Raw genomic sequence first — 25,408 nt, 5'->3', positions numbered from 1 at the left:
ATTCATCTCCCTGGTGTGCAAGCTGTCACTGGGACTACAAGTAACACTGATAGTTACTGTGAGACTCTGAAAAAAACTCAAAACGGGCAATTAGGAACCGGAGAAGATTAATGTTGAGCAAGGGCGTACACATTCTCGATGACAACGCTCGCCCACACATCGCTCAGCAAACTGTTGCTCTCCTGCAACAGTTTCAGTGGAACATAATCACCCACCCAACCTATAGTCCTGATTTGGCGCCCAGTGACTATCACCTGTTCCCTAGGTAACAAGAACATTTGGCCGGAAAGCGATTCAGCTCCAATGACAAGGCGAAAGAAGAGGTTCATAACTTTCTGAGCAGCATGACGGCGAGATGGTATGACATGGGCATACAAAAACTGCCACAGTGTCTACAAAAATGCATCGACAGAAATGGTGATTATGTCAAAAAATAGCTAAATGTTCAGTCTGTAAACCGTTGTAGAAATAAACAGGTCTATATACTTAGTTTTGGGATTATGCTCGTATAAATGACATAATAATTAGAAAGATTACATCGTGCACAACTATTTTCATACAACACATCGCATCAAATTTCACAAAAGACTGTGATACCAAACCAACAAATGAGGAAGAAATTAAATTTCTTCTGGGTCTGTCGATATTGGCTTGGCATTACAGGGCAGGACATCAAAATATGGTAGACTTACGAAACAAAAATGGTTTCGGAATTGCAATATTTCATGCAACAATGACTTTATGGCACTTTCGTTTCTTGTTGCATTGTTTGAGATTCAATGACATTCAAGACACACCACAGCATAGACAACTTGATCGCCTAGCTGCGTTCAGAGAAGTGTTTGAATTATTCAAGTCAAGCTGTGTAAGTATATAATTACAGACTAAGTCTGAATATACGGCAGTCGATGAACAACTGGTTGAATTTAGCGGCAAATGCAGTTTCCGACAGTATATACTAAGCACACCTGTGAAATATGGTTTGAAAATTATCACCTTAAATGACGCAAGAACATGATATACTTTGGGGATGGAAATCTATGTTGGGGAAGAGGCGGAGGATCCCTTTGCACTGTCAAACTCGCCTAAGGAGGTAGTAAATAGACTTGTACGACCTATCGATGGTACAGGACGCAATGTGTCACTAAACAACTGGTTTTGTTCCATACCACTGGCTGAAGAGCTCCTGAAGAAGAAACTTACAGTAGTAGGAACTCTTAGAAAGAATAAGAGGGAGCTCCCTCCAGACTTTGATTGCACGAGAGTTCGTGAACTTAGAAGCAGTCTTTTTGGATTAAGAAAAGATACCAACATATTTTGCTATGCGCCAAAGAAGGGCAAAAACGTTATTCTCCTTTCATCTTTGCATCATGACGGTGCCATTGATACTGCAGAGTAAAAGAAACCAGAAATTATAACAATGTACAATAAGACCAAATAGGAGTTTGACGCAATAGATGAAATGTGCACTATTTATTCAACCTCAGTAAAAACTAGACGCTGGCCACTTTCCTATTTTTCCGAATGATTGACAGTGCTTGCACTAATGCCTTCATCATATACGCAAATAATAACAATAAGACGATTTCCCAAAGAGGGTTTTTAAGTGATGTCAGAAAGTTGTTAGTAAATCCCATAGTGTGCAAGAGAGCAGCCATTCACTCTATGCCTAAACAAGTTAGACAGAAAGCCGCTAAAATGGCGGGAATTGAAGACAGCAACAATGCACTACCTTCTGGACAAAGACTACTTGAGCCCAGGCACTGCACAGTTTGTCCTCAGAGTAAACATATAAAAGTTAAATCGCACCGTGTTCGACGCTTAAAGTTATGTGTGTAAAGCACATGAGAAATGTGTGTGAAAAGTATTACGATAACACGCCCCTTGCATCCAGTGGTAGTGACTGATTTCATAAAATGTTTGTATCAGTTGACTGAACAAATGTTTAATAATATGTATAATGTCTTATACCTGTAATACTGTATGAAGAATAACAGAAATAAATAATTAAACCAAATATTGTAAGAAAATTGGAATTATTGCATTTGTTTAAAATAACACAATTTAAAGATTAGATTAGATTCAGTTTTCGTTCCATAGACCCAAAAAAATGAAATGATTCTCGTGGGCGTGGGTCATTTCAGAAAGTATAATATAAAACATAAAACATTTGAATATAGGTGTAATACTTACTACACTGATCATTTGTCAGGAGATAGTTGAAATGGGTTAATACAGTGCAGTAAACTGGAGCAGCTAATATTTACAGAATGCACTATTAATAAGTTTATCATACACAAAATACCTAATCTTGACTGTTATGACAAAGTGTTGTCAAAACTGAAATCCAACAGATATTTTTAGTTAAGCTGGCTTAACAGTCTCTGTTAAGATATTCATCTATGGAGTAGAAGGAGTTGCCTATCAAAAAGTCTTTCACACTCTGTTTAAATCATACTTTATCTTAAACCAAGTTTGTTTACAGTTGCTGGCAATTTCTGGAAAATGTTTGTTCATGAATATTGGACCCCTTTCTGGACCAAGGTAAGTGATTTTAGGTCTTTATGTAGAATGTTCTTATTCCTAGTATTGATACTATGTATTGAGCTTCTGGTGGAAATAGAGATGTATTACTTACAACAAATTTCACTAAGGAATAAATAAACTGAGAAGCAGTGGTTAGAATACAAAGTTCCTTGAACAGGTTTCTACAAGATGTTCTTGAATTTACACCACAAATGATTCCTATCATACACTTTTACACCCTAAAAATTTTTGCTGAGTTTGATGAGTTGCCTCACAATGTGATCCCATATGACATACTAGAATGAAAGTAAGCGAAGTATGCAAGTTATTTTGTTTTTGTATCTCCTACATCTGGCGTCATTCTCATGGCAAATACAGACTTGTTTAGGCAGTTAAGCAATTCTGTGGTATGCAATTCTGAATTTATTATCAAGTTGTAAATCCAGAAATTCAACACTGTCAACCTCTTCGATCTCATGTCTTCATATGTTATACATGCTGGAAGGTAATCTCTTACAGGTTCTGAACTGCATACAGTTGGTCTCCTCAAATTTACTGACTATGAATTGGCTTTAAACCACTTATTAATGTCAGTGAACAGTTGATTAGCAGCTATTTCTAAATCTGTTCTTGAATGCTACTTACTGCAATGTCTGTTTCACCTGCAAACAAAACAAACTTAGCATCTGGCAATGTAACAGACGAGAGATCATTAATGTGCACAAGAAAAGAAATTGACCCAAGGTGGAATCTTGAGGAACACCAAGTGTAATTAATTCCCAGTAAGATGAAGACTGACTGCTTACTCCACAGGTGACACCCTTTGTTTCCTGCTAGATAGATAAGAATCAAACCATTTTGCAGCATTGCTGGTGACATCATAATATTCTAATTTACTTAAGAGAATGCTGTGGTTCACACAGTCAAAGGCTTTTGACAGGTTACAGACAATGCCAGTACCCTCTAATATACTATCTAATGAATTAAGTAGTCGCTAATTTATTATATAATGAATTACGTAATATTAAATAAAACGATAATGTACTGCGAGATAACATTCTAAATATACATTTGTGAAGTAAACATATTCATTTCAGTGATATACTGCACATGAATGTCATTATAGCCACTTTTATTTGGGGTGTTAGCAACATACCGAGTGACTATTAACGCTACTAAAAGCCGCGCAACCTCATAATGGTTAAGTCTTCATACCTCAAAACCTTGCTCATCAAAGATAGTATTTTAGACATGAGTTTATAGAGTTAGACGTTGTGTCTTCTGCTTCATAGTATATTTATTTCCTGATGAAGTTTTTTTGTTAGTAATCCACTGAATTCAAAATCACAATGATGTACATAGTTACAATACCAGAAAACAGAAATGACATTCATCACTCCACATTAGAATTGTTTTTAGCACAAAATGGAGTGCACAATACAACTAAAATTTTTCATGACTTATCTGGGGACGTAAAATGTCTGACAGAAAGCAAACTGCAAAAGTTTCCCCTTGTCAACTCCTTCTGTTGCAAAGAATAATTTCTGTTATAATTATGTGTTAAGCTGAATCACTGACTCACATCCGTCTTTAAAAAAAATACTGACAATTTAACACGTGAAATGATGTAAAATAACTTGTTCCGCATCATTACGATTTATCGTGCAAAATGATCTATGGATCAACTAATTACTAACCAAGCGTTGTTGCGATTTTTCTTAATGTTGCAAAAAGTCGACTTAACACTGCCAACCTGTCACAAAACAGCCTCATTTTATCCTTCTACGTCATGCCCCCTTCAATATGCAGAACTCAGCAACTCGACTGTGATTGCTTGTTTGTGACCAACAATGATACAATTATCTGCCACGAGCGAACGGATTTGGTTCCTTGCGAAGGGCCGGAGGGGGGGGGGGGGGGGGGTGAATGCATACAACATTGCATACAACATTCTACGTTCATCAGCATAGCGTTAGTTTTTTCTGGTACATTAACGCGGCTGATGTTGCTTTTGTCTGGTACATTAACGCGGCGTGTTACATATAGTTGGAATCATCGCGAATTCCAATTAGACAGTCAAAGTACGTCTTTGGCTCTTTTCTTGGCGCTGTGTATAGTCTATGGTTCTAGCGTGTGCGTAGTTTGAAAGTTGTTTACATTTGCTGTGAGAAAGGGAAGCAGTGCCTTACTGTCCGTGACGCGATATTATTTCGATAGCATCAAAATGTGTACTTAGATAATTATCATGTCATGATGTTTCACAGTTCCATTGGTATCAGTACTGACGGGATACATAAAAGCGTTTCGTGCTAGAGGTATTAGGGGAAAAAATTTATTACGGTAAAAACTTCATAAGCAGCATGGAAATCGAGAAAGAAGTGTGGAAATCAGTGTTGCAAATTCTCATGTTTCAGCCTGTAATGGAACTGAAAAATGTCACCGAATTGTTATCGGAACTGAATGGTAAAAATGTTATTGCCTTCTGTCGTTGCCACATTGCCTTTGTGTCCATATTTCTTAGTTCATTCTCTTGCAATCGTTTCAATAATTTACCTGTAGCATGAATGTGATTTTGATTGCCATTCCTTCGTTCTTTTTTAGACAGGAGAACAGTGGCGGTTGATTTAGACAGTGTTATTCACCAGATAAATCGGCATGTGAATCGACACGGACAGAAGTTAACCAAACAGATCTGTGAAATTACAGAAAATGAATATCTCATCCTATTCAGCACGAGCAACAACGCAGCTACTCAGTATGTTGATGTTATTTACCTTTTGAGCGTAATCATTTCGCAAGTTCGGTTTGAAAGAATGATTGTTAATTCCTGAACTTGCCCTCTATTTTAATTGGGTTTTTGCGTACTTTATATGGCTATAATATTTTCCACTCATTCATCAGTTGTTTATAAACACCATGGTAGTTCTTTATCTAAAACTACTACCACCATTTGGGTAGGGCCTATAATTAAGTCTAAGATCAGCTTGTGTTTTATGACAGTTTCACAATGTTAGTTTACATTCTCATTTCCATAATCTTTGAGTGCTCCTAAAACAAACACACACACACACACACACACACACACACACACACACACACACACTACCAGTGATAAATGTGTATTGTAGGCCATAAATGGACAACTTCTTATCCTTCAGTAGATTACACACTGCTTATCCCAAATGCAGCATGTTAGTCTGCAAGGAAATGTACACATGGTGTAAAAACTACCATGTCTTTGCTTTGTAGAAGGCTTCGGGTACTCAAGCAGATGATGTGACCACTAAGCCATCTGGACACAGCTGTTATTGCAACTCCTAAACTACCCTACCACATCTTCTATAGTCCTGATTCTCAATTTATTCACATGCTGCTAGGATAGTGCCCGGCCCATTATTGTCACTACTTGCAGCATTTCGCTGATTCCCATAAGACTTCTGGTGTGTATCCATACTGAAGAGATCATTGGCCATCTTTGCCCTAATTCGATATTTGTGGTGTTTGTTCTTTCGGGCAGGTCAGAAAGAACAGACACCATTTTGATCCAGGTTCAAACTCTTATGGGAATCAGCAAAATACCGCAAATACCATAATCAGAATAATGGGTAGAGGCATTACATTAGTAGTGTGTGGTTAAGTTGAAAATTTCGGTCTGACTAGAGGCAGTCTGTGCACTTTCGATACACACTGTGTATGGATGACTTAGTGGTTAGAACATCTACCTAGTAAGCAGGAGACCCAGGTCCAATTCCCTGTCCAGCACAAATTTTCAATTTTCCTATTGATTTAAATCAATGCCCACTCGCAGACAGTGTCTGTAGCTGCTTTGTGTAATTATTAAATCTATCTGCTTTGCTGTTGTTAGTATAATTAGTTCAAAGGCTAGTTTCATGCAGATATCCGCACCAGCCCATCCTGCACAAACTGACTCATCTCTTGTAAATAACTGCAACCTAGGCCTACATCCATTTGAACCTGCTTATATATTTTAGCACCCCCCCCCCCCCCCCAAAAAAGTATAATCTCTCTCTCTCTCTCTCTCCCCCTCCCTCCCCTTCTTTCCACTACCAAATTGACGATTCCTTGATACCTCAGGATGTGTCTAAACAATTGTTCCCTTCCTTTAGTTAGGTTGTACCATAATTTTCCCTCCACTCCCAATTCAGTTCAGTCCCTTCTCCTTAACTATTCAGTCTATTTAATATTCAGCCTGCTTCTGGAGCACCACATTTCAAAAGCTTGTCTTCTCTTGTCTGAACTGCATTTATCATTCAATTTCACTTTCATACTGGGCCGTAATTCAGATAATCCTTCAGAAAAGACTCCCCGAGATTTAAATTCATATTTGACATTAAGAAATTCCTCTTTTTTTCGGAATACTTTTCTTGCTACTGCCTGCCTGCATTTTGTGAGATCTCTTTTTGTTGTCATTAGCCATTTCATTGTTCAAAATGCAAAATTCATCTACTACTTTGAGTGTCACTTTTCCTAGTCTTAATTCTCTCAGCATCAGCTAACTTAAACTACCTTACATTACCCATGTTTTACTATTGATATGTTAATCTTCTCTTGTATCTATTTTTTATTAAACTGCTCTTCCTTGTCCTTTACCATCTCTGATAGAATTATGTCGTCTTCATAAAACCCCAAGTTTTTAATTGCTCTTTTGAACTTTGTTACCTATACAGATTTCTTCGTGGTTTCCTTCACATTTTGCTCTGTGTACAGTGTGTGTAATATCAGGGGTTGACAATAACCCTGTTGGACTCTTCTCAGTTACTGCTTCTTTTATATTCTTCAGCCTTTGTAACTGCTCTCTGGTTTCTACATAATTTGTAAATAACCTTTTGTTATCCGTATTTTACCCCTGCTAGCTTCAGAATTTCAAATAGTGCAGTCAGTGTTGTCAGAAACTCTCCAAATCTATAAAATTATTTAATTACCTTTCTTAAACCTATCTTCTGATGGAAGTTGTAGAGCTCATATTGCCTTTGGTAATGTGGTGGAAGGTCAAGTTGGATCGGCTGGAGTTCTATAGTTCCTCTTTTCTGACCCTAGCTGTACTATACAAAACACCCTTTTTTATACCAAAACCTAATTGCATTAACATTTTCTCACTTCGTACGTAATACATGGTACTTACATGTGTTTGTTATGTATGTAGTGCGCCACTCAAAAATTATTGAAGAAGAAATAAAATACTCTGCATGGTAAAGTATGAATGTATGATTACTTACGTGTAAGCACCAGGCCTAGCAACAAAGATGAAACATAAAGGTTTGAGGTTCTAAGAAAGCCTTTGGTAGATGACTGTTCCCCTCCTTTAGCCCTTTCCCATATTGTTGTATCCTTCCACTTAAGTAAACAGATGATATCTGCTGACCATTGCTTCCTCCTGCTCACTTATGTATTTGCAGCATTGCCTCAGTCATCTTTAACCTCCCCAAATATGGGATGATATTTCTCTTGTCATCTAAGTTTGCCTCCTGCTCTCGTGTGTTACTTCCTTCTGCCAATTTCATCAGTTGCCTGCCATTCTGTGACATCCTCTGTGTCGACATACAGTGTGGTACAGTTTTGGTTTCACATGTGGAGCCAAAGTTAAAGGTCCACATCATGGTATAAAGGAATTTACCAAGACCTCACCAATAATATGGAAATAATGGAAGCATCCGATCCTGCCCATCTGTTTTGACCCATGACGTCACAAATAATGGCGGAAATGACCTAAACCACAATTCCAATATGACACATATAAAGTCGTTACGTACACATTATGAGGACGAAAATACATTGAAAAAAACACACACACACACACACACACACGTTCCACAAAAAGCCTAATGACACTAACGGGACAAGCACGGGAAATAGGGGTTTTTTGGGTGGGGACAAATTAAATATATAAAAGTTTAGATACCCACCCCCATACAAAACCATGCAAAGCGATGAAAAAAACTGACATCACAAAACTCCCCAAATACCACTAAACACAATATCATCTGGAATCGGACACTTCCCTTGACCTATATAGCTCAACAGCAGCTCCCGATCTCATAAATTGAGATTATCCTTATTGAATTATCCTTACGACATCTCCACATACAGCTGTCCCTGGTCCAAGACGCTGGAACTTTAAGCGTCATTTCTTCACGACTTAATTATCAGTTATACTTCTGTATGTTAAATTGTTGTGGAATTCGTTCAAACTATCTGCATTTTACAATTGGTTCCCAGCATAGTGGGTGCTTTCCTTCAGCTGAGTGTAGCTGTTGTTTACTTCACAAGGCCAGGTAAAGTTTATAGCCCAATATAAACTAGTTTCGATTATTATTTGCAAAGCTTTCGACAAATATTTTTTGCTGAATGTTTTATTCTGGTGTTATACAATGTACGTGTCTTCATTCAGTTGTAGTTGAATGCAAAAAGTTGTACAAGATAGCCTAGTTTTGTTTCTTTCCAGAAAATAATTACTGGAGATAACATGCCTCAAAGTTGCCAAAAAATTGGGGGAGTGCTGTTGATAGCTGTGCTATGGGGTCAAACAAACAGCTATATCTCTTATCAGTATTATATTGGTGAAAGTAAAACTTCACCAATATTCATTGGAAAATATATGAATGATCACACAAAATTTCAGCAAAGCCCATGATAGTCCTGCAGGAACTTTCTCCTAAATTAGACCACTTGGCAGGAAATGGCCCAGTGACTAAAGTTCATAGATCTCAGTTTAAAAATAACATGTTATGTGGTGCATGTATCATTTAAACATTACAATAAGTGGGCTTCACAGAGTGGAAGATTTGGGGATTTATTTTGAAGCCATATAGCAGCTAACGCAGCTTCTCTCACACTTACTGAACTGCAGGGAGGACGTAAAAGGTTACAAGATGTCCCATTTGTAGTCAACCAAAATCGTACTGAACCAAAATCACACAGAACTGTTACACATAGTTTGTTTTGGTGCAAAAAAAATATTAACTGGTGATAATCTTATCTTGTCTGTAAACAGATCATGCAGTCATCTGGATGTAATACACTCCTGGAAATTGAAATAACAACACCGTGAATTCATTGTCCCAGGAAGGGGAAACTTTATTGACACATTCCTGGGGTCAGATACATCACATGATCACACTGACAAAATCACAGGCACATAGACACAGGCAACAGAGCATGCACAATGTCGACACTAGTACAGTGTATATCCATCTTTCGCAGCAATGCAGGCTGCTATTCTCCCATGGAGACGATCGTAGAGATGCTGGATGTAGTCCTGTGGAACGGCTTCCCATGCCATTTCCACCTGGCACCTCAGATGGACCAGCGTTCGTGCTGGACGTGCAGACCGCATGAGACGACGCTTCATCCAGTCCCAAACATGCTCAATGGGAGACAGATCTGGAGATCTTGCTGGCCAGGGTAGTTGACTTACACCTTCTAGAGCACGTTGGGTGGCACGGGATACATGCGGACGTGCACTGTCCTGTTGGAACAGCAAGTTCCCTTGCCGGTCTAGGAATGGTAGAATGATGGGTTCGAAGACGGTTTGGATGTACCGTGCACTATTTAGTGTCCCCTCGACGATCACCAGAGGTGTACGGCCAGTGTAGGAGTTCACGCCCCACACCATGATGCCGGGTGTTGGCCCTGTGTGCCTCGGTCGTATGCAATCCTGATTGTGGCGCTCACCTGCACGGCGCCAAACACGCATACGACCATCATTGGCACCAAGGCAGAAGCGACTCTCATCGCTGAAGACGACACGTCTCCATTCGTCCCTCCATTCACGCCTGTCGCGACACCACTGGAGGCGGGCTGCACGATGTTGGGGCGTGAGCGGAAGACGGCCTAACGGTGTGCGGGACCGTAGCCCAGCTTCATGGAGACGGTTGCGAATGGTCCTCGCCGATACCCCAGGAGCAACAGTGTCCCTAATTTGCTGGGAAGTGGCGGTGTGGTCCCCTACGGCACTGCGTAGGATCCTACGGTCTTGGCGTGCATCCGTGCGTCGCTGCGGTCCGGTCCCAGGTCGACGGGCACGTGCACCTTCCGCCGACCACTGGCGACAACATCGATGTACTGTGGAGACCTCACGCCCCATGTGTTGAGCAATTCGGCGGTACTCCCGCATGCCCACTATACGCCCTCGCTCAAAGTCAGTCAACTGCACATACGGTTCACGTCCACGCTGTCGCGGCATGCTACCAGTGTTAAAGACTGCGATGGATCTCCGTATGCCACGGCAAACTGGCTGACACTGACGGTGGCGGTGCACAAATGCTGCGCAGCTAGCGCCATTCGACGGCCAACACTGTGGTTCCTGGTGTGTCCGCTGTGCCGTGAGTGTGATCATTGCTTGTACAGCCCTCTCGCAGTGTCCGGAGCAAGTATGGTGGGTCTGACACACCGGTGTCAATGTGTTCTTTTTTCCATTTCCAGGAGTGTATTTCCATTGTCATGCGAGAATGCCGTTTGGTAATCTTGCTGGAAATGATGCATATCGTGAGTGGCAGACCATTTATAAGCCACAGAAATCAAACAAAACTTCCTTCATAAATTGTCACTGCTACCAACTTACTCCAGTGTAGATACAGTGCCTCACCAGTGTAGATACAGTGCCTCAGAGGTGAAAGCTGACAAAAACAATGAATCACTATCGAGTACCATGGACGATACATTCTGTAGGCCGAGGGAACAATTGTTGTGTTTTAATGCCAGATAAAATACAGTTTCAATTGTTATGTTTGGTTAACCTTTTTCTCTGTTTGTTATTTGACCTGACAGTCTAATTTCAACCGATTCCCTTAGCACACAGCCCCAAAAGCTAGTTGCAGGAGCAGCCCTTTGTTCCTTATCATATAACTTCCGAGTTCCTCAATATGACAGTGCTCTACCACCGTACATTCCTCAGGCTGCAACAGTCATATGCAGTGATAATGCTCAGTGTATTAATGATGCAGATAGTTTGGCCGGTATAAGTTTTCCTGCAATGGCAAGGGATTTTATAAGCACGAAGTCTCACTTAATTGTAGGTCAGCTTTTACCTCTGTAATCCTGGCTGGCAAATGAAATGTACTTTTGATATTATGTCTTTTTAAAGTCTGTCCAGTTTTGAAGATATACCCCCAGAAAATGGTAAGAAAGCGTCTAATCTACTGGCATATTCTAAATGATGTAATCCCTCTTTATAAACACTGCAAGACCTCTGTGCATTGGTGCAATGGACGACGACTCTTTGCATCTAAATTCTGGTCTGTGTGCATTGGTTTTCTATAAACACTGTCTCAGAGTCCCATTGTCCTTTCTGCAAACCAGTATATCTAAAAATGGAAACCTTCTATCCCTTGCCATTGTGAACTTGTTGCTTGGATGAAGGAAACAGTTCAGAGCATCTATTGCATGTGGCTTCACCATAAATGTATCGTTAATATACCGCCAGAAACAAGTAGTTTTAAAAGTGCCGTCCTCAGTGCTTTGTCTTAAAAATTTCCATAAATAAATTGGTGACTGGAGGATAATGAATTCCTCAGTTGTTCTGTCAATATGTCCAAAATTTTTGTCATTGAATAAAAAAAAATGTAGATTTCAGCAGACAATGGCAAAGCTTTGCCCTTTCCATGTCCAGTTTCCTAATTAACATCAAGGATTCTTCAAGAGGAATTGGTGAAAAAAGACACACTTCAAAGCTCACAAGTCGAAGGGACGAAGACACAAGGACTTCAACCATTGGATAAAAGTCGTAGAATTGTTAATGTAGTGCTTATATTTTCAGACATGAGGGTGAAGAACAGTGCTAATAAATCCTTGGCCAAGTTGTAAGTGGACAAGCCCAGATCATAATGGGGCGTAGTGGAATCCTATCTTTATGAAGTTTGGGCATATCCTAAAATCTCAATGGAACAACAGCAACAGGACAAAGGTTTTTAAGGATTCGTTGTTTAAGCGTGACATGAGATGGAATGTCTTAAGCTTGTGTTCAAGCAGAATGGCGTCACAGACAAACAGATCCATCGTTCCTTGAGTCCCACTCCCAGCAAGCAGTAAAGTGCATCTTGGCTTGGTAAAAGATGACCTAGGATTGAGCTAGTGTGTAGTTTACAAACTCCCTTGCCACTGTGGCTGAACTATTTGCATCAGTTAAGCAGGAGAATAATTTTAATGTGCAAGTTTAAAGTTTTGTTAAATTTCTACCAGGTGAGCTCAAGGTTGACATTGGGCTAACGTGGTAATCGATGTGCCAACAAGGTGTACCGCTGCAACAGACCACAGAACAGTGTGAACAGAAACACAAGTACTGCTATTTAACAAGACACTCTGAGGTAACACTATATAACTCCACCACCTGAGTGACACTACAAAATCAAAATCAAATGTAGACGAAAAGAACAGAGCTCACTGACCCAGAATTGCTATTAACTTACCACAGTGATCGAAGGAGCGCTGACAGGTCTGATAAATGAGGACTAATACACTCATACACTCGGAGCCACAGCACCTTAGGCCCAGCCCTATGAATAGAGAGGTTTTCAGAGCTCAAGAACACATTTTGTCAAGCTGCTATTCTGTCTGTGTCACCAGAACCAGAGAGAATGACAGCCTGTCAAGTTTCAGTGAAACCATGGCAAACCTACTACTTACTTGCTGACTTCAACATAGAGAGGCAGCCAACTAAACGCATACCATAGTGGTGGTCTGCCATTGATATCTAATGAATCATTGTGGATGAGAATACTGGTAAGTGGACAGCCCTCCTCCGCTAATGGGGCATCACGGACGATCTGCAAGCTGCCATCTTAGCTCTGACCATGCAAGGCGTGTCTGCCCAGCCTCCTGTCTGAGTGGTGAGCATCTGCTGTAGTCTGTAATTTCATGGTCGTTCACCAGGGCCTAGCCTTCACAACAACTGGAATCCTGGAATACAGTCAGCAGTCTACACCTGAGTGTACAACGCTTCTTTGAGAGAATGGACTGTATTTGAGAGCCCTAAGGTGAGATTCGTACACTGTGAAACATCTGAGAAGGCAGAGCCTTCCTTGTCCTGCCACTGCCATCAGCACAACACACAGCCATGGCACTGGCCTGTGGCAGTCACTGTTGAGACATCAGCACTCATGTGCAGCACATGTGTTTGCACCCAGCCACCGACTGCAACTCTGCATTCGCATATACCTTTGTGTGCTCTGCACGATAAATAAATGTTATTACAAGTAGCGCTGTTCACTTACGACCACAGGCATCCACTGGACCACTCACCCTCACTCCACACATTACCCCAGAACACGGGTCACAACACATCATTATGACAGGTGTATTGGGCACCTTCACCACACGTTTGTTGCAGCATGAGAAATCTGTGGTGGTGGAAAACTGTCATGCTGATGTATGGAGAATTTTATATGATAAGGTGTAAATGGTTGCTCCTACAACTTGCTTTTTGGAGTGTGTATTGAAAGAATCAATTGAAATTGGACTGTCAGACCAAATTGTAAACAGAGATTAGGGTTACCCTGTAAATAACATCTGGAACCATATTTCAACTGACATTAAAACACAATGGTCGTTGACTCAACTGACAGTCAGTCTTGACAGTGATACCTGATAGCAGTTCATCTTTTGCATCAGGGGGCAGCAGTGATGATTTTTGGTGCATGTACTGTTGGTCTTCTGCAGAGTATAATTGGTCGCCATTTGTGGTACGAATCAATTCTGGTGAGATTAGCAAAGTCTTGTCTCCTTGAAAGCAGCCAGATGGACTGAGGAAATATTGTGCTTACATGCCTGTATGATCCAACTGCAACCAACATCATCAAAGGTTCCTTTGTTAGTAGCAGTGTTTTGTTGAAAGGCTATTTGATTTTGGAGATTAACAAAGACAGCATTGTTAATGTCATTGTTCACAAAAACCTGTACATATTTTGGAGCCCACTGTTTATGAAATTTAAGGAAAGAAAGAGTGTACAAAACATGGTAGAAATTATATCGACTCAAGTTGGAAACACTTGGGCACTTGTCCTAGTGTCCTGATCTCTCCCCATGCAATTATCACACCTTCAGTCATAATTTCTATCAGACGAAGATGTGCAGCAGGCAGCTATAGACTTTTTCACAGAGCAGGACACAGTATCTTATCAAACAGATATTTCAACTAGGTGCATCAGTGGGATAATTGCCTCAGTGCCCACTGTGATTTTGCCCAATTTGGCACACCTATGATTCTGGACTGTAAGGCCTTCACTATTTCGTGTTGGAGATTTCACAGACATGTTACACTGAGATCCCCTTTGTGTGAACAGTCAACATAGGAGAGAGGCCTGATGCTAAGAGTCCAGTCCAGAATAGGATAGGCAACTACTGAAGTCATGATGGGTTGGTGGATGTGTGATACTAATATTTTTATTGGTTCAGTCAATTTGCAGCCAATGTTACCAAAAGCACATTATACCCGACATGAATTGAAGGTGAATGTGTAAGGGGCAGTCAGAATGTTTCTGTTTGAAGGCCTTATAGTCCAGAATCAGTATGCCAATCAGGCAAAATTGCTGTGAGCATTGAGGCAGTCATCACACCAGTGCACGATTATGAAGATACCTGATTGGTAAAACAGTGTCCTGCTGCGTGACGAAATCTGTTAAATGCCTGCTGCACATCCTCATCCAAAAGGGAATCATCAACCTTTCGAGGCTTTTTTTGTGCAAACAAAGGTGTGATAATTGCGTAGAGAGAGATCAATACTATTGGATGAGTGCACAAGTGTTTCCCACTTAAGTTGGCATCATTTTATAAACAGTGGGCTTCAGCAAGTTATTTTTCACATAAAATTTTAATTACCACTCATTTTGACACAAATTATATTTAACACTTTACAATTTTTTTTTACCTAACACATATACTTTAATGCGGAATAGCAGCATAAAATGATTTCTCTTGCTTCTTCAGAATCTTCCTTTTTTTTCTTCAATTTGTTTCTCAAACTCATTTATTTCCTTCAGTTTTTCTGTAACTGTTCTTTGGAAAGTGTTTGCAACAAAGTGCAATATCTTTAGTCATCTCTGCTCTCACTGTCTTGCCAGAATGAGACTTTATCTGCATTCTAGTCCTTTTTTGTACTCCATAATATATGAAAACCAAACTGACCTCCCTGTGCACAGAACCAACTGATAAAACAAAATTAACAGCACACAGCACAGTCTTAACTTGTAAAAGCATGGATGATTCGCATTTACATAGGCATCATTGTACACAATGCTGGAGATCTTTTACTCAAAATTTCTTAAAAAGTTCTGCGGAATTTGTAAGGACTTCATGTAGTGTGTATAAGGTTTTCTGTGGTTGTTGTTGTTGTTGTTGTTGTTGTTGTCGTCGTCATCGTCGTCTTCAGTCCTGAGACTACACATGTCCTACCAACCGATCCCTTCTTCTAGTCAAGTTGTGCCACAAACTTCTCCCCAATCCTATTCAATACTTCCTCATTAGTTATGTGATCTACCCATCTAATATTCAGCATTCTTCTGTAGCACCACATTTCAAAAGCTTCTATGCTTTTCTTGACTAAACTATTAATCGTCCATGTTTCACTTCCATACATGGCTACACTCCATACAAATACTTTCAAAAACGACTTCCTGCACTTAAATCAATACTCGATGTTAACAAATTTCTCTTCTTCAGAAACGCTTTCCTTGCCATTGCCAGTCTACATTTTATATCTTCTCTACTTTGACCATCATCAGTTATTTTGTTCCCCAAATAGCAAAACTCATCTGCTACATTAAGTGTCTCATTTCCTAATCTAATTCCCTCAGCATCAGCCGACTTAATTCCATTACATTCCATTATCCTCGTTTTGCTTTTGTTGATGTTCATCTTATACCCTCCTTTCCCGACACTATCCATTCCATTCTACTGCTCTTCCAAGTCCTTTGCTGTCTCTGACAGAATTACAGTGTCATTGGTGAACCTCAAAGTTTTTATTTCTTCTCCATGGATTTTAATTCCTACTCCGAATTTTTCTTTTGTTTCCTTCACTGCTTGCTCAATATACAGATTGAATAACATCGGGAAGAGGCTACAACCCTGTCTCACTCCTTTCCCAACCACTGCTTCTATTTCATGTCCCTTGACTCTTATAACTGCCATCTGGTTTCTGTACAAATTGTAAATAGCCTTTCGCTCCCTGTATTTTACCCCTGCCACCTTCAGACTATAAAAGAGCATATTCCAGTCTACATTGTCAAAAGCTTTCTCTAAGTCTACAAATGCTAGAAACATAGGTTTGCCTTTCCTTAATCTAGCTTCTAAGGTAAGTAGTAGGGTCAGTACCGCCTCACGTGTCCCAACATTTCTACGGAATCCAAACTGATCTTCCCCGAAGTCGGCTTCTACTAGTTTTTCCATTCGTCTGTAAAGAATTCGCGTTAGTATTTTGCAGCTGTGACTTATTAAACTGATAGTTCGGTAATTTTCACATCTCTCAACACCTGCTTGCTTTGGGATTGGAGTTATTATATTCTTCTTGAAGTCTGAGGGTATTTCGCCTGTTTCATACATCTTGCTCGCCAGATGGTAGAGTTTTGTCAGGACTGGCTCTCCCAAGGCTGTCAGTAGTTCTAATGGAATGTTCTCTACTCCCGGGGCCTTGTTTCGACTTGGGTCTTTCAGTGCTCTGTCAAACTCATCACACAGTATTATATTTCCCATTTCATCTTCATCTACATCCTCTTCCATTTCCATAATATTGTCCTCAAGTACATTGCTCTTGTATAGATCCTCTATATACTCCTTCCACCTTTCTGATTTCCCTTCTTTGCTTAAAACTGGGTTTCCATCGGAGATTTTGATATTCATACATGTGGTTCTCTTTTCTTCAAAGGTCTCTTTAATTTTCTTGTAGGCTGTATCTATCTTACCCCTCGTGAGATAAGCCTCTACATCCTTACATTTGTCCTCTAGCCATCCCTGCTTAGCCATTTTGCACTTCCTGTCGTAGCTTAAAATAATGTCATCTTACGTGTGTGGTATGTAAACTTCTTGCACCAAATTGTCCTTGTCATCCCATGAAATTACATGTGTAACAATAGTAATTTTTGGAAGACATGTAAAAATAAGAAGCTGCTAAGGGCCCTTAAAATTTAGTAGCTGAAAAAAGGACTTTTTAGGGAGATGTGAACCAGTCTACATTATGACATTTGCAATATGGGGACATGCATTTACATGAAGCAGCAGCACCCCGTGTTGCAGTTTCCCAAGTGTTTCGTCTTAATTTCCACAACAGTGGTTTTCGACAGACATGCTTTCCCATACACATTCCTCATTCTTCGATGGATGTTTACTGTTGTTTGTCCTTTGGCAGCCAAGGAAAGAACAACATGATGTTGGTCTTGTTTGGATGCATTTGGTAATAATGTCCCCACAGTTACTGCACACACATAGAAAAGACACGGATACCACATTAACCCCCTCCCCACATGTCAGTTCTTGTGCACCCACATCAGAGTCACACTATGTCACTTATACACTGCAGCAGTGCCCTCAAACGGAAATTTTTTATCACCCCTTGTAATATTTTGTTGGAGTCTTCTATTTCCTGTGTTTTTAAACACTTCTGGTAGGAGTAGCATATTGTAATTTTATGCAAGTATTGGAATATTGTTTTCTAAAGCAATTCATTGATAAATATATTACATCTGCTTTTACAGGACTCTGACAGGTGGTTACACAAAGGAACACAGGGAGGTCTACAAAAGGATTCTGGCAGAAATTATGACTTCAGAGACTTTGGGGTCTGTGTCATCTACCCATGTGCTGAACATGTCACAAGATATGCCTTTTCATATAACAAAAGGGCATCTCCAGGATATTGCAGAGAAACTCATTAGTGATGGATGGTTCTGCAAAAAGGTTGTTCATTAATATCTGACAGCATTGTTTAATATGACAGATCCACCCATTTTAAGGATGGGAGTATTTGAAATATGATAATGAGATGTCATTGTTGTCCCAGATTTCAGTAAAGGAAGACCTTAAATTTGCTGCTACATACGTAAATTTACTACAAATGAGAACTAACCATAATAACTGGTTGATATTTTTTCCCCAGTTTCATTGTTATGGAGGTGACTGCTTTCCCTCCTGTATATAATAATTAATTTTGCTAATACTTATTTTTCTTGATTTTAAAGTGTTCCTTAATATTTTCCTTTGATTTAGTCCTTAGCTCTGTACATGTGATATCAAGGATGTCCACATCAAATGCACCAAATTTGTATTATGAGACTATAGCTAGGAAACAAGCTTTTAATTATCTCGTTGAAGTGCTTGGATTATCTGTGTTGAGGTGTTGTCCCAGAAGAGCGTAGAGACTCTGAACCCTTGAGGTCAGGACACAGGACTAAAACAGCCAGTTGTGTAAAGCTGGACTGAAGCCATATGACTAAGACAGCCAGTTACGCAAAGCTGATGCTAATAATTAAGAATTCTTATTTAGAAGGATTTGTGAGAGTGTTACAAGATAACTTTGCAGGTATTTTCAGTGAATAGAGCTTCAAACTGAGCAACGCTTCCGCACATTGTCCAAAAGTGCCATTTATATGATGAAACTCGGTATATTTCTGTAGCTTAATACACTACAATGAGAGAGGAAAATGGAAATCATTTGTGTGTAGAGTATTGTATGTTACTTCCAGGGCAGTGTATCTCATTATTTTTCAGGTGGAATGGTTTCCAATCATCACTTGCCATCTCAGGTTCATTCAGCAAACTAAACCAGTTGCTGTTCTTACGAAGACTGTAAAATTTTGCACAATTTACAGCTCTGTCACTTCTGTAATCTACAGTGTTCTGTGCAAATACGTGTATTTGAAGACACTGTTATCAGAGAAAAAAATCCGTTTGATTGCTTGGGGGGGGAGAATTACCAGGCAGTCCTTACCTTCAATAGGTGCTTTCTATACTGCTGAAAGTACACAAAAGTACATATACTATCTTAGCTTCCACACCTATTAGTTCTTTCCCCAGTGGGGATGGGCAAATTACACTATCCATTTCTCTTCTGCTAATTTATCCATACTTTTTGCTCTGCCCTCTTATCTGAACTGAAACTGGCACAGTGCTTACCAGTGTACTGTCTTTGACATTTCCATCTGCATATTTGCCTTCCATCATCAGCAGGTTGATCTGTTTCATCCTGAGATCTAAGTGACATGCCCTTCCCGATTAATTTTCCCCATTAATAGACAGTACTAAGTATTACACCACCTGAAGGGTTAAATACTGGCCTTATCATTTTTTCAACTGTTTTAATAAACTTGGTACCATAAAGTGAGAAAATTTGTATTTCTATGATGCATTTAAACAACAGTGTGATTAAATTTGTGTTTTCTATCCACAGGAAGGTAAGATCTACATAGGCGTTCGCACCATTGCTGAAATGGCACCATACATTGCAGAAGCATATGCAGATTGTGTTTCAAACTGTCACCTGTGCAAAGACTATGTTTTTGTGGTAAGTGTGAGTTTGTGTGATACACACAATTGCACATTTTTAAATTTAGCAAATCTGTTCCACCATAAATGAAACTGTGTTCACCAATTTAATGTGTCATTTTGTATGGTTGTTGCCATCGCATATCTTCCTTCATTTATTACACAAAGTGTATGATAATGTATAGTGGAAACGGACACAGGTAAAAATGTATGATAATAGTTGCAAAAGTTTCTAGTAGTCATTGCTCTGCAAACGAACTTTTTCAACTTAATTCAAATGGATAGTTATAGGTCATCTCTGACTTCAGTATGAAATATTGTCTATAGTTAGTGCAAATGTATTTGAAATGTAAACATTTTTTATTAAGTTCACTTCTAATTGGACTTGTATTTCACACATGGGCCATGGAGGGTATATGTAGTTCATGCATGAAGGGAACATAGTACAGCTTGCTTTTAATTAATGGCATGTAATGTGTCAAAATGGTCTAAGATGGATTTTTTGAGCAGATCCTGTATCATGGCCTGCAGAATCACATGACCTCAATGCTGTGGATCTTACTGCCTTGGGTCTTCCTAAAAGTGAAGTGTAGAGCATTTCCATTAATATGGTTTAAGAATTGCAGCAACAAGATGTGCAGTTTTGTCAAGATTAGGAGAGGGTCAAAGGATTTGTTATGCACCATGGAGAAGAGCACAGTATTGCATCCAAGTGTCTGCGGCTAGATGATTTGTGTGGCCTGCTAGTAATTTTATTTGTGGACCACTGCATAAGGTTAAAATGAATAACATCACATTCATATCACTTAAACAATTTAAGCTGCACATGACAGGGAAGTTGTCAGGCAGCATGAATGTTGTGTGTTCCATATTTAATTTGTGTTTGGAGTGACATCTCTTGGCAGTGATTGGAGCTGTAAGCTACTCTACTGCCCTGAACCAGTCTATCTATTAGTGAAAACTGTATCAAAATCATACAATAGTTCCTGAGATTAACCTTCACATATAGGCAGAAAAATGAGGCCGGGGGGACTTTATTTTATGAAATGCATAGAAGAAGAAGGAGAAGAAATGCTCAGAATGTGATGATAATATTTTTGTGTAGCTCAGTGACCTAGTGCAAGACTTTCCGTGAGACACCACTTATGTCCATATTAGACAACATTGCCCTGATCCCAGAGGCAGATACATTGCCACCTCCACCACCCCCGCTATTCGGCCAGCACGCCTTTAGTTCATTTCTTTCGTCAGTCGACTTGACTAAATCGAGTTATCAAGTTGTGTTTTCCTATGTAGCACACGCGTCTGCATCATCATGTCTTAAACATACCTAGGACAAAAACGCCCTTAATGATCATTATTCTGTTTTGCAAGTGTTGTCTGTTTGTCCTGGATCTATCTATCCTACTTTGCACACACTATACAAAATATTTGCTTGTGTATCTGCATCTGTTGCTACAGCAGAAAGAAGTTTTTCAACATTGTGGCGTACAAAGACATGGCTGAGGTCCACAGTCAAGGAGCCTTAATGGCTTAGCTCTGTTGAACACTCATTGTCTTGTATATGCGTATAATCAGTTCAAATAAAACTTTCTTAAACTTTGCATGTGAGTTGATTATTTTTTATTACGGTAAAAGTGAAGGTAGCTCAAGATATCTTTAGTACTCCCTTCTTGGGGTTTTTCTGTGTCTGCCACTGCCTGATCCAGGAAAATGTGCAGACAGCACAAAATGTACAAACCCCAGAATGGAAAATGATAATACCTCACACAATCATGACAGTAGTGTCTTGGAGTGAGTGAGAACAGTGAAGATCAAATGGATGCTCAGGATCACACAGTAACAGCCCAGTGGATGCTCTCGATCGCATAATAGCAACCCTCACTCTGAGTTGCATCATTCATTGCTAGATGGTAGTGGCATCATTTTCACAGTGACAGTTGAATTTTTCACAATAGTCCTGCCAGTTTGCACAAAATATTTATAAGTTATATACACAAGCCTTTCTCATAAGCTTTCTGTAAGCTAAAATTGTCTTGGGCACCATACAAAATTTAGTTAGTTGTTTATGTGGCCTTTGCATGGAGTGAATGTTTGCTGACAGTGACTTTGTTCTTTGCTGACTGGTGTGTTGGAACTGTAATATTCCCAATTTTAGGGTGCATGCCTTGTCATAGTCTGTAAGAGTGTCACATAAAATTGGAATGTATCATTTTCTGGGACAACTTGTGCTCCAACCATCGATGCACTTGTTGATAATGCATTCTTTTGCTAAAATACTGTGCATGTCTGCTATAGTGATCTGGCCATTCACCAAAACCTCTTTCACTGTGAAATAAGCCAGGGAAAATTGGTAATTGTCGGTATACTGTTTAAATTTGTAGTAATTAAAGTACTGCGTACAGAAGAATTTTTTTAAAGGGATAAAGTTTTGCATCACAACTATTAATAGTGGTTATCTGTTGCCTTAAATGAGCATTAATTCATACTAGTAATCAAATTAGTCCTGTGTATGACTGCAGAAACAAAATATGAAAAACATCTCCAGTCTTCTTGCTGAATCAAATTAAAGAAGGATCTTGAACTTGGGAAGATTACACCTTTTCAGTAGCTTTTCCTGGTGATGACGTGTGTAATTGAAGTATTGTAGACAACAATGTCATCATGATACACTTTCTTCCCAGTGTTTTCCTAGCTTTCGTATTCAACTTACATCAGGATTGTGAGAACAGGCCCAGAATATGGACAAATTGTGATCCCAAGAAATGTTAGCTGTATTTTATATGATAGCATGAAACCTGTCAGAAGACTAACGAGACAACCCCAACTCACACCTCTGTAAATGCATGTGCGTTAAAAGAAAAAAAAAAATGCAACAATGCTGTTTTCAAGATTAATATGTTTGTAAAACCTTTGTTGGTGGTTTCCATTCTCACAGATTATGTTCCTGCATTCCCATTATTACTGTTATAGTACTCCCTGAAGGAAATCTCTCTGTCATAATTCCATAACATTTTAGAAATTTATGCTTATGTATGAAATTTTTAGAATATTGGTTTATAAAATGCTTTTTAATTGTTTCTCTCTTTTCCAGGGAATCGTCTGTGAATGTGGTGTAGTGTGTCACAAACGATGTGTGGACAAAATGAGAAAAATTTTGTCAGGTGTATACGAGTGCCCCAAATGCAAAGTTCAGCAACAGATATAGAATTTTGGTGTGTAGAAAGTTTAAAATAAATGCTAAGAAACACTATTTATTGTAAATAAACTCAGAGTTAGTACTTTAGTAATGACACACACTTAGTAATATATAAATAGTGGAAAATCTTAGGAATGGAAGAACAATAACAATGTGAATTGGGACAAATTGCTAAATTATTCAGCTTTCGGACAAAGTCCTTCATCAGAAAGAGTGGGTAGTAGAGTTATGAAAGAGATAAGGGTGGGTAGTAGGAAAAGGGTGGTGGATGATGCTGTAGTGCTGCCTGTGAGAGTGTGCAGAGACTTAGCAGGGATAGGTTAGTGGGCTCTTCAGTGTGCCATCGGAAGATCTGCATGGGGAAGGTAGAGAAGGAGAGGAATAGGGGAGAAGAAGATAGAAGGGAAGACTGTCCAAGTGACCTGGAGGAGAGAAGGCATATGTAAGGTTGGAGTAGGGGCAGGAGAGCAGATGAGGCAGTTGCATGATATGGCTGCAAAGGTTGAGCACAGGGGATTAGGGGAATAAATGATATGTTACAGAGAGAGTTTCCTATTGCACTATTAAAAAAGTGCTGGTTGTGAAAGGAATCTAGATGGCATTGGGCTATGAAGTAGTCACAGAAGTCAAGCACATTGAGTTGTGCAGCATCTCAGTAACTTGTTGGTCCAAGTGTCTCGCGGCCAATTTGATGGAGTAGAAAATGTCAGTGACTGGATTACAATAGAGAGGAAAGATGTATGGCCTACGTCTTGTATCCAGGTCATTTACAGCGATGTGAGACACGGATATGAGGTTGGGAGCAGGGGGTGAAATGGGAACTGATGAGTAATTGGGTAGATTGAGTCACAGGAATTTCCTTACACATCAAAGGCAGAGCCACCATTTAAAGCAACCATGTACTGTATTTACTCAAATCTAAGCCACACTCGAATTTAAGCCGAAATTAAGCTGCACCTGAAAAATGAGAATCGAAATCAAGGGGAAAAAATGTTCCCGAATCTAAGCCACACCTGAAATGTGAGACTCGAAATTCAAGGGGGGAGAAAAGTTTTAGACCGCACCTCCAAATCGAAACAAAGTTGGTCTGTTGTAACATGAAACACAATTTAGGTCAAATGGATTAAGATATAGCTACAGTAGTTTGGTTTGAGTCGTAAGCTTAACAGTTGAGCTTCACCAAGTAGCCATTGCTATGTGTCAGGCTCCGTCCGTATTTATACGGCTAACCTTCCTTTCTCAGGTGCTTCGTCTGGTTTGAATTGATTGCTAATTTTGATTTAATCTGATAAGTGCCGTTCTCTTACTTATGGGTGTTTACGTCACTCTAAGCTGAAAATGCATTGTTTGTCGCATACTGGTAATGAGTGTTTATGACCTGTCGCCGCTCGCGGCATGGCTTGCTTTTGTGTGCGCTGCCGCCACTTACAATAAAAAAAAAAAAGAGGAGTTGCCTCATAAGTGAAACAATGGCAAGAGACTGCTATTTGTTGTTACTTACACTGCTGTTTTCTTTGATAATGATCAACAAGAACCAAATAATAGACTGTGTATGATAGTTGATGTTCTTAACGAGAGTTTAGCGAAAATTTTCCTCCACTTGAAAATTTTTGCAGACGCCTCTTCAGTACATCACATTCTGCACAGAAATTAGTCATCTTAGTTTTAAAAATCTAGTCAGTTGTCGTGCTTCATTTCTGATTGTGTCACTATTCAGCATAAGACTAATGTGAATATAAATATGACATGATATGTATATTCTTCCACGTTTGCTGTTGTCTCACTCTAGTTTCATGGTTTATTAGGCAGACAGGATTTAAATGAGATAGCAGCAAGCACGAAAAAATACATGGAATAATGTTTACATTCTTCTGCCTTTTCTTCTAATTTATTTACTGATGCAGAGGTTTTGATGCCAGTATTTATCCTTGTGCCTGCAAAGCATGACTGTGTAGCGCTACATATATTTGACGGCAGAAGTTAGTTGTGGCGGCACCTACCAACATTTTTCAGAACTTCCGCTTACTTTGCACTCGGTGCTAAGCTGTAGGTGGGTTTTTGGATTACAAAAACTGGAAAAAAGTGCGGCTTAGATTCGAGTAAATACAATAGGCTATTCATTTAGTTGCATACAAGGCCACTACCCAATTGTGGCCAACAGATAGTTGGACAGGTGGGAACTCTTGCAACCTTCCCTTC

The 25,408-nt window shown here is 39.6% G+C and overlaps 2 protein-coding genes across 2 annotated transcripts in view; one reads left to right on the top strand and one right to left on the bottom strand.

Annotated features, from left to right (window-relative positions):
- The window catches only part of LOC126284279 (dynein axonemal intermediate chain 7-like), an 828,882-nt gene that overhangs the window by 781,975 nt on the left and 21,499 nt on the right, over positions 1-25,408 (bottom strand). The gene's annotated exons all lie outside the window — the stretch shown is intronic.
- On the top strand, positions 4,604-23,263 carry LOC126284280 (non-structural maintenance of chromosomes element 1 homolog). The gene is made up of 5 exons (XM_049983104.1): positions 4,604-4,989; positions 5,128-5,281; positions 18,225-18,426; positions 19,916-20,029; positions 23,105-23,263. Exons 1-5 carry the CDS (start codon positions 4,887-4,889, stop codon positions 23,216-23,218), a joined length of 687 nt encoding a protein of 228 aa, XP_049839061.1. The 5' UTR covers positions 4,604-4,886; the 3' UTR covers positions 23,219-23,263.

The sequence above is a fragment of the Schistocerca gregaria genome, chromosome 8 (assembly GCF_023897955.1).
Source record: "Schistocerca gregaria isolate iqSchGreg1 chromosome 8, iqSchGreg1.2, whole genome shotgun sequence".
NCBI lineage: Eukaryota > Metazoa > Arthropoda > Insecta > Orthoptera > Acrididae > Schistocerca > Schistocerca gregaria.
Note: the sequence above shows the minus strand (reverse complement) of the source record. Positions and strands in the feature narration are given on the sequence as shown.

Bases quoted from the DNA above. Each gene is read 5' to 3' on its own strand.
- LOC126284280 (XM_049983104.1), top strand. From the start codon at position 4,887: ATGGAAATCGAGAAAGAAGTGTGGAAATCAGTGTTGCAAATTCTCATG. The intron at 5,282-18,224 runs GTATGTTGATGT...CTGCTTTTACAG, and splicing joins AGCAACAACGCAGCTACTCA to GACTCTGACAGGTGGTTACA. The intron at 18,427-19,915 runs GTTGTTCATTAA...TTCTATCCACAG, and splicing joins ATGGATGGTTCTGCAAAAAG to GAAGGTAAGATCTACATAGG.